Genomic DNA, 10,319 nt, shown 5'->3' on the forward strand with positions numbered 1-10,319 from the left:
TGGACTTGAGACAACTTACAGACCTCTACAGTGATTTGATAGGACTTCCATACGTACGGTTTTAGAAATTTCACTTGCGTGTGCTTAATGGTTTTCTAGAAGCTGAAATTAGTCTTTTGCTTTCATCTGTTTGTTAGCATGTCTTTTTCAACCTGAGAGTGAAGCCTGTTAACAGTTGCGGGCACACAGTAGGCGCTCGGTCAATGTGTGGTGGGTTCTCTGCCCCCAGTAACACGGAGGCCGGAGTTACTGCAGAAGGAAATGGTGATGTTCCCGATTCTTGTGACAGCCTTTATCACTGGAACTCTTTTAAAACAATAAATCACTTTAATGCATTCTAGCAGAATAGCTTTAGATTATTCTTCAAATGAATCTGCCCCTCTTTTTAAGTCCCTTACTCGCTTCCTGACCCACTTCTTTTCATTTCTTCTTTTTCCAATTACGTCTGACCTTTTCCTGCTTTTCCTCAAAATACATCTGTACTTGCTGGATGTCCACTTCAACGTTACACAGTTTGCAAAGGGTTTGGAGTACGATGGGAAGTCAGCTCTTTATCGTCACGGCGCTAGGTGGACGGTTGCCGGACAGGTGCAGACCCGCACGTGTGTCCACGTACAGTGCCACGCGGGGCTCACCGAGAGCGCGCAGGTGAAGAGCGCTGGGCTTCCCCAGGCGCACCGCTCCGTGGGCTTGACCCCTTTAGGAAGGGACACGTCAATGTGGAGGCAAAGCAACCGGGAGTCGCCGCCTCCTGCCCAGGGTGAGTGGGGCGGCGCAGCCCCGAGATGGAAACCCTGTAAAAACAAAGAGCTCCGAGTTCTGGTCTTTCCCCACCCCCAGCTGGGAAACACCCCACAGTTCCCTTGGCCTCGTGCCCTCCCCAGCCTCAGTGTTTTGTCTGCATCGTGAATTTTAACTGAAGCCCCCGGTCGCGTCTGCTTCACCTTCGCAGAAGATCCATTCGATCTTTTTTAGTTACTGTTGAGTAACAGCCTGTTTTTCTGGTTGCTGTGAACGTATGGAGGAGTAATTTATAAACTGTGTCTCTCTGCATGGTGACTTTAGGTGGCCTCAACCAAATGAACAAAGGAAGATGGACTGATTAGTACAGTCACCTATTTGTATTTAGAATTCTTTGTTCATTGACACATGCACGGTTCCAAAGGCTGTATCCGCTAAGTCTCTATAATAAACGTGTGATTTTTGTAATGAGGAGGAAAAACCAGCCACAGGCCCGGAACCTCCTCTCCTTTGCTATAGCCAGACATCTGATTGGCTTTTCCCAGAGGCTGTTGAAAGGGTCTAGAGGTGATCTTTTGGTCTCTGACCTGGGAAGCAGAGAATGAACAGGTCTTTGGTTTTTGCCTCGGAAGATTTTAATTCTTTGCCCCGTTAAAACAGCTTTAAGTCTCTGACTGGTCTCTAGTCAGTGTTTAGACTATTAGTAAATTATCAGTCCAAATGCATCTAGCTGATTTGTCTCCCTGTTTCTAAGCTGGAAGTGAGAAGCTGCTAATTAACTAAATTTTAGCCTAGCATATCTGAACACTTCAAAAATACAATGTGTAACACATACGCTAATGCCCTTTGAAATAAACCTAATTTTCTGCAGATATTTTAGCTGTGCTGAATTAAAAGAAAACTCTGTTCTGAGTTTGTAAGTTATTCTTGTGTGTCGTACAATATTTTGATTTCGTTTATAAATGCAAAGGCACTTTGTGGGACCTGGTGTGGAATATGACAGAATCAGAGATTAGCGTGGTGCCTTTGTGAAGCCATTTTCTGTTCAAAGAGAACCAAAATACACACTGTCTGAAGCCCAGGATGTTGACAAATAATGAAATGAAGCATTTGGAGACAGTCGGGAGAAAGAAGCTGCCAGTGAATTGTTTGGAATTTTACTCGTTGTCTTGTAGAAATGACACACTAACTTACATGCTATTAAACTGGAAGGGTTTTTGTTTGTTTGTGTTTTGTTTTTTTAAATTGGTCTTTTCCTGTAGACCATTGGTCCTTTCTGTCAAAACTAAACACGTTCTCAGAAAAGTTGGGCTGGAGATACCCACCTGAGATTCAGTGTTCTACCTACTGCGTGGTGCTGACAACACGGGTGGTTTGTTTTTGCTTGAATACTGGCTGATTTTCATTCCTGTGTCATTTACCTGCATGGGGATTAAGGAAGCTCTTTTTTATTTATTTATTTATTTTTATTAAATAAGCTTGAAAACAAGATGAACACACTAGGTTCTTAAGAATGTATTGGATAGCCCCCTTTGTAATGAGCATTTAAAAAACTGCCCCCTCAAGATCGGAAAATGCATTCTTTCCCGTATGGAAAGCAATAGAGTAGTGAAATATTCCTCCTTAATTTTGGTCCGAACGAACAAAAGTGTCTGTGTTTATTCCTGCCTAATGCATCACAAATCTGCTGACATGCTAACCTTGGAGTCTTGGCTGGCGTTAATCAGGCCTGTGCACCGGCAGGAAAGATGTACCTAATGCACTCCATCAGTGCAGTTTGCATATGGAAGTTCTCACAGGGGAGCTGCCCTGTGCCAGCTGAGGGTTACCTGCCCACTGCAGTTATTGTATGTAATTATCGAACCAATCTGTTCAGCCCAGCAGGGTTTAGATGGTAATCATGAAGCAACACTTTGGAAAAGAAAGATGTAAGGCACTCTCCCCTTCTCTCATCAGTTATATGAAGTTACAGCCACTCTCACAGCTATTTTTGAGAGGCAATACCTCCCTATACAGATCTGCTAAATGAACGCCTTTTCAAGTTTCTTAAGGTGCCGTCAAGTTCTTTTTGTGCACGTGAAGCGTTTGCTTTAGGAACATGGTGGGTATATCTGAGTCCCGATCTTTCCATGGCCACCTTAAGAATATTTTGAAACAGCGGGATTGTTCGTAATACGTGCATAATAACAGTTCTGACCATTCGGGGGTTTTAAGATAATGTAGTTTGAGTCGAGTCGAGCTTTTCCCGTGTTGTTCTCTGTGGAACGGAACCCGCGGTTGCCATCGGGCGAGAGAGCAGAGTGCAGGGCGGCAAGGGAAATGCTCAGGTGAAGTTTAACTTCACATAAATTGTTACAAAATACAAGCGAGGACATTCCGATGCGTTGTGAATCTGAAATCGGGGACAAATGAGGGGATTTCCTAAATGAAATCCAGGCAACCGAGGGAAGCTTTGAGTAGTCATTTGGATTTTAACACATTTAAGTTGGGATAAAGGTATACGAGAAATACAAAGTTGTAAAGTTATTACTAAGGTCTTCCATTTGTAGACATGTTGAGTAATTTAAAAACTTCACACAGGACTGAACTAGTTAGGAAAGTGATCGAAAATAATAAAAAGAAATTGAATGAACACTTGGGAAGATGGGCCGGTGGCAGAATACGAGCCTTAACTTTTAAGTAGCCCTCAACTAGAAAAATAAATAGAAAGTTGGAAAGGCCTGAGGGGAGGGTAGAAAAGCCAACCTGCTTTTGAGGTTTTAGGAGAGCCGTGTACTTCCTCTTCAGACTCCTCCTTTACAGGTAGGTTTATGCCCTCTTAACCTTTTAATAAAAAGTGTGCCAAAACAATACATTTACTGGAAGTTTGTCATTAAAGTAGACTTTTACCACCGATTTGTAGGATATAACCAGTGATCCATACTATATGGACAAGGTGTGGATTTTCCCACTGATCAGGTAGAGAGATTACCCCCTGCTCCCCCACCGCAGACACAACACACACTGTGAAACGGGGAGAATAAGTATCGTTGGCCCGAGTGGTGATACCCGTTTTGTTAAACGCTTTGCTTTAGGAGAGAGTTTCCGTATTATCAATCCCGATGGTGAGGCTTTCAGTGGTAGATGATTCTGAAGAAGCATAAAAAGTTAGAGGTGGCGGTAACCAATCAGCTCACATTTAGGCTAAGTGTATCCTTGAAGATTCTCTTCACCCCACTGGCTGCCATCCCGAGCCCCTTCCCTTAGGGGCGGCCACCACCCTGACATTGTGAACGGTCTTCTGCTTGTTTTGATACGCCCACACCTGGATAGATTCGCATATATGGTGGTTTTATGGTAGGTTCGTGTGTTTACTTCTTTGACCGTCAGACCACATCTCTCTTTCTCTCTCTCTTAAAAAATCTTTACACGTAAGAAGCGAAAGAAAGGAATCGAGAGCACAGAATCCAGTGTTGAAGATATGGAATGCTCAGATACACAGACAGAAGAGGCCACACAAACCCGTAAGTTGAACAGTCTTGCCTGTTAGCTTTCTCCTTATGTAAGCACAGATTGCATTTCCTTCCACTCAATAAGAGGTTCACTTACGGTCGTAACATTTTGGTTGTCTAATAAAATACTATGCAAGAAGAGCTCGTGTTTGTAGAGTGTGGTCACAGTGTCCTCTGTACATACACCGTATTATTTGCTGTCCATCGTGATCATGAAGTTGGGGCGGGAGGTGCTCTCATTTTGCATCTAGGGAGCCCACGACACGGAGCGTTCGGGTGCCGGAGCCAGAACTCTGTCTTCCATTTCCGCACATTGATCTACGGAACGGGGTGAGCGGACTGTCCGGACCGGGCGAGGAGTTCCTGGGCTTACTGCAGCTGCCGAGCCCCACTTGCCTGAGCCGTCCGAGCGCTCCCAGCAAAGTGTGCCAACTCCTCGTTTCTCTGGACGAGTTGGGACGCGAGGAGTTAGAGCCTCGGGTCGTCACCTTTCAAAGCTCTTGAAGCAAAAAGCAAAGTCTACAGTCGTTTCCGAGGTGGCTTGTAGGCTGGTGCCGAAGGCTCCCGCAGTGCGGGGCGGTGCCAGCGTTGGCGTTAGGAAGGTGGCGCCCGCAAAGGGCGCAGCGAGGGCGGGCTGCGGTGTGGTCGGCTTCGAAAACGGCGCACCTGTGGGTGGCTCAGGAAAAGGGGCACCTGGTCCAGGTTTCACAAGAGGGGATTTGGTGGACTCGGTGAAGAAATTCAGTGCTGGAGTGGTACCATTTGTTTCTTTTTCCAGACTTCTATCTCTGCCTTTTGTTGGTCCTGAAACAACGTTTCTGGATTTCTAATAAAGGCTTTTTTTTTTTTTTTGGCAAAAGTTGTGTTAAAGCACAAGTGGCCTATTGAGTCCAGCCAGGGATGTGTCCTACCTTTCCTTTGAGAGTGTCACCTGTGTATGTGTGGACGGCAAACACTCGACTTTCAAAGAGAACCCTTTTCGCTCCGATTCTGTTAACATAGTCTTTATTATGTAGTATTTATTGAGCGCGCATCCTTAGGTTTATCTGAATTTACCCCAGAGGATACTGGGGGCATCCAGAGAGGGAGGACAGAACCTCACCCTGGAGGCTAAAGGTTTCGAAGACGTTCCTCTCTCTGTTCTGCAGCCGCTTCCATTTCCTCATTTCCACCCTCCCCACCTCCCGTCTTGTCCGTGTTTTACTAGGAGGTGAGGAGCCCCGAGGAGCCGTGCGTGGAAGCCTGTCTCAGCCAGAGACTAGCAGCAGCCATGACAGTGAGTGGGGGGGACATTGAGGAGCATTTATAAAGATAGAACAATATTCTTAAACAAAAATCCCTTAAATTGCAAAACGGGCAGTATGAGCTGAGCAAAGGGCCTACGCTGTCACAGTAAGGTTGGTGCCCGTTTAGACCAAAGCGGACTCAGTTGTGCGTGGAGAAGACTCGGGCCCCTCTTGACTGCCTGCGGGTTGTTCGTGACCTGAACGTGGCTTAATGAGATACAGAAGTGATTTTAAATTCGCCTGTACCCGGGAACAATGTTTTTTATACCTAAAATTTTTGATTTAAAGTCCTTAGAAGAGTGTGGACCCCGTTGCAAATTTAAGGAGAACAATCCAGATTTTTTTGTTTTGATTTAAAAAAAAGAGATCATCAGATTCTCCTTTATTCCTATAAACTCTGCATTGCTTAATGCTTAAATGTTCTTTCTCTTCTCATTGCAATTCGTCTTTTCCCCGAAAGTATAGGGCTAGTTAAGGTATTTTACTGTCTAAATATTCACAAATGAGAGAACTATTACCTGAGATGGTAAAATGTTATTGCTTCTGGCAAAAAAAAAAAAAAAAAAAAAGCCAAGCGTTCATGGAAATATAGATTTATATTTCATCATTTTAAAGTAACTTGAAGAAGGAGGCACATTATTATGTTTGGATTTTGTTTTAAAGAAATATATAATACAATTCGGTGACTTCTGTGTTTTAGAGCTTTTAAGATTTTGTGTCATAAATGTGTTTCAAGAATGGTTACCTCAAACAGCAGCTTTAGAAATGTCAGTTTCTTCATTAACAATTTTATTTTCAAACACAATTTATGGTTTACAATATGGTAAGAGATTTCTCTCACTGTGCGATCTTTCAGGATGCTGTGCCTGGCAGAGTGGGAGCAACTTTCCTTTAATATCTATTTAGACCGTTTTAAAAACGTGTATAATTTTCTTGATACACCTAAACTCATTTTGACTAGTTGGGGGTCTATTGTGTAAGAACACATTCTGAAAGCTTTCAAAATGTGTATTGTGTGGGTTTTCTCAAAGAAAGAGAGGGGGTGATGGGGTGGTTTTCAAGAAGAACAGAGGCCTCTAATCCTTTTATTTTTATGCAAGGCATAATTTTTACCAATTGAGAAAATTTGGTTATTTGCTGCAAGTAATTTTTCCCCCCACAAAATGATAAGCCTTAAAAAGCCATGCATATTCTGGCATTTCAAAACCATGCCAGTATTTCAGAATTGTACTAAAAATTAGTTAATGTAGCCATGATATTTATGGCTGGTGTGCTTTGTCCCTCCCGTTCATGAAAGGACAGTACTCCACAGTCTCTTCTCTTGTTAGTAGTATTTGTGAAGTGCCTCGAGTTTTAGTCCATTCTTGACGAAGCCGAGGCAAGCAGGATTTATGTTTACCTCTCGAGTATCTGTGATAAAGTTAAAAAAAAAGGGGGGGGGATATTTTAAGGCAAAGAAGCCCCCCACTTGTTTCTTACTTCTGCATTAATAAAATCATAGAAGAGTACCCAAACTTGTATTTTTTCATTTTCCATATATTAAATTTTATGCATTAGTCTTACAGCTGGACCTTTTACCAGTGGGAATATATTGTGAAAATGGGTATATTTTTAAGAGAGATGAGGAGAGGAAAAATACCGTTTCTGCCACAATCAGAATTGATTGTTAGGGAAAATACTGAATTGATACATGCAGCAAAGACGCCATGTTGCAGAATCCTGATTATATAACAAATTCCAGGTGGTGGTAGTGTTTGTAGTTGCAGTGGAAAATCTTAAATCTACACTGAAGGGAATCAGCAGCAGTGGTATTTAAGAGTCAGGTGACAAATTAGGATGTTAACGAGAATAATACTCTTTGAACATCATAGTAACTATTGTTAAGTGTCCTCTGTAACATGACGATAGATTCCAGAATTTATTGAAAAGTAGATGTGCTACAGTACTGATTATTGACCTTGCCTTTGTGATGTCCCATTGTGCCAGCGTCTCCCTGCCACTACAGTCTTCGTTTCTGTGCAAAATTAATCTCAAAATTCTTGAATAAAAAATGAAAAATCCACCGTGGGATAGTTTTTATATACCAGAAAAGTTGAAGAAAAAGCTTACAAGTTTAAGCCAGCCATATAGTCTAAGTATTAACAGTGGCAGGAAAAAAAAAAGATATTCACGTGAACTTGAAGTTTGCTCTAATTGAAGTGTATGGCGATTAACTAAAAACTGGCACTTGGAAAAGTAAAAAAACACTGGTCTTTAAACGGATCTTCCACATATGTAACTGAACAAAAAACCTTTAGAAATTGTTTAATAGAAGACGTGTGGTAAATGCCTTGTCCTCGATTCAAAGGGCGTTTTGTACGTTTCAGAAAAGAAGTTATTGATCTGTTGCTGACTGCTTTCATTGATTAATTATGGGCGACCCGCCGCCCCTCAGCCGGTGCCGCTGCTCGTTTCCTGGCAGAGGGAGGCGCGAGCCAGTGGGAAGGCACTTGGTTTGCCGGGCACTAGGCAGCCGGGATCAGGTTTAGACGCATCCTTCCCACTGCTGTGCCCTCCTTGGAGCTGGAGTGGGGGTGCTAGGTGGGAACCGAGTCTCCTCGGTGAGGTGGATTCCCGCAAAGAATTCTGCCTCCGGTGAAGAATCACCGATTTATCCCAGCTCAGGAGTAGATGGGTAGGAACCGTCCTGAGGTACTTAGACCGGTGTCAGGCCTGAGGCTTCTTTAGAAGGCTGCTCAGTTGGGATCGATTTCATTCCTGGTGGAAAAGCCTTCGGGTTTTGGAATGGCCCAGGCCTCCCCTGCCCGCAGAGTATGTAGGTAGCAGGCTTTGCAGGGCAACACATTTTGTCATTTTCCTCTTTGCTTTTCGCAACACGCGTTAGTTCATCGTTGCCAAGAAATGAATGCCTGTCTTGTTGCTATAGCTTACATTAGCAGTTACTGTATTTTAAATTGCACAATAAAAATTTGGGGGAGAAATATTTCAGTGCCCTTGTAGATTGGATATGTTTTACCAGTGGGAGAGTTCTAATGTACTGGAAGATGTCGGCGTATCTCTTCGAGTATTACCAAATGGACACAATTTCCTAAGATTTTGAGGCTGTTAACCAGCGCCTTTGTGTACGACTTTCATCTCCACAAATCGTCGTAGTCAATTAGATTTTTAAATATGGAAAAGTATATAAAAATGCATGTATTTCTGATCTTTAGGTTTGGCAAGTTAATGATTTGAATTTCTTTGTTTTTTGTCTTCAAGGTTCGAAAGCCAGGAAGAGAGTCCAGAAGTAAACCAAATGCCGTCAGCTGATTTTTTCTTTTCTTCCTCTCGTTTGACTCTCTCCTCTTTTTCTATTTTCAACGTTTCATTTTCATGGGAGTCTTTTAGGGTAGGGCTAACCATGAAGTACCTATGTCTTTGAAAAATATGAACTTTTTTATTAAGTACTTTGTACAATTTATTAAAGGCCAATTGATAAAATTTAAAATCTTTAGGTTATACTCTTGGAGCTATCCCAGGCTGTGTGTGTTTGAGGTTCTGGAGCAGACAGGAGGAAAACTACCATGCTGTGTACTTTTCAGATCATTGTACGTTGCCCAGAGTGTCTAAGTGTGCTTAGGCCAAGTCCTTACCTTGAAGGAAGTAACAGCCTTAAAATAAAAGTCTCTTTTTGCGTGATAACAAATACACCATTTGTCGTGGCCGTAAGATTTGGATCGTATTGATTTTGTTCAGTTCCGCGGGCATTTATTGAGCAGCTGCCGTATGAAACAAGAGGACCAAAGAAGGGAAAGGGTTATGAAAGCAAAGGTGGGGGAGTAAGTAGGCCTGTGACAGATAAAATACGAACATTTGAAAGTTAGATTCCGTGACAACCAAGTCAGCACGCAAGGTGCACGAGAAGAAAACAGGTGACAAATTGGCAGGTTGGGGGCATGATCAGATGTATCGCCTGGCTTCTTTTAAGGAAATCCTGTGAAACAAACAGACAAACAGACAAAGCAAGCTTACTCATTCACAGGAGACCATCTTTCTTGCAAGTGTCTTTTTTGTGGCAAATAACGTCTGTGCAGTAAACCAAGCGTTGAGAGTTGCGGTGATCAGAAATTTTAAGATTTGGACCTTTTGTAGTTGCCTTGGCAATAAAAGCTTGGGACTTAAACATTTATGAACAATTTCAAAGTTCGCTTTGTTGCAGAACTTGGAATTAGACTGTATTTTCTAGAGAGTGGTACACCTCACCACTTAACGGTGCATCCAGTATTTTTAGATGCTGTATAGACATAACTTTTATTTAAATATTTAAGCATTAAACATTTATTTTACTATGTATTCAGAACGTAAGTATAGCACATTAAACTGGTGATTTCTCTATTGCTTAGGACAAGCCGGCCTAAAGTAGGCATTTTTGTTTTTAAAAAAGTGAGTTGATTTGAAGCAAATACTAAATAAATAATAGTACAGGTGGAACGCAGGCAGATCCAAATTGTCAGACAGCCCTGAGCAGCTCTGAACCAGCACTGAGATTTGAAAACTTTGGCTTCCTGATGTGGGTGTTCAGTTGTGGAAAGAAGCGTTTATGACTGTAGTGGTCAGATGCTGAGAAACGCAGAACAGATCTGCAGACTTTCCCTTGCAAGCTAATCTTTTAAATACCTCCTGAAGTTCCCGAGCTGTGTGTCTTTGCAGAATCGAGAACTCGATTTTGGGCAGAGCCTCCTCCTGTTTGCTGTGGGATGTCAGATTTTAGTGCTCATCAGTGTTACGGTCCCAAGTTTATTTGTAACACCTAAATCAACTC

General features: G+C 42.5%; 1 protein-coding gene across 5 annotated transcripts in view; it reads left to right on the plus strand.

Annotated features, from left to right (window-relative positions):
• The window catches only part of VRK1 (VRK serine/threonine kinase 1), a 75,314-nt gene extending 66,088 nt beyond the window's left edge, over positions 1-9,226 (plus strand). For 2 of the 5 annotated variants that reach the window (XM_019462220.2, XM_019462224.2), the window contains 3 exons: positions 4,157-4,244; positions 5,440-5,508; positions 8,777-9,226. In XM_019462220.2, coding sequence (XP_019317765.2) covers positions 4,157-4,244; positions 5,440-5,508; positions 8,777-8,808 — 189 coding nt within the window. In that variant the 3' untranslated portion in view covers positions 8,809-9,226. The remainder of the gene's footprint in view (positions 1-4,156; positions 4,245-5,439; positions 5,509-8,776) is intronic. The other 3 variants (XM_019462221.2, XM_019462222.2, XM_019462223.2) reach the window with 3 other exon arrangements.
• Positions 9,227-10,319: the final 1,093 nt, after the last annotated feature.

The sequence above is a fragment of the Panthera pardus genome, unplaced genomic scaffold, assembly GCF_024362965.1.
Source record: "Panthera pardus isolate Hobbes unplaced genomic scaffold, ASM2436296v1 HiC_scaffold_24, whole genome shotgun sequence".
Classification (NCBI taxonomy): Eukaryota; Metazoa; Chordata; class Mammalia; order Carnivora; family Felidae; genus Panthera; species Panthera pardus.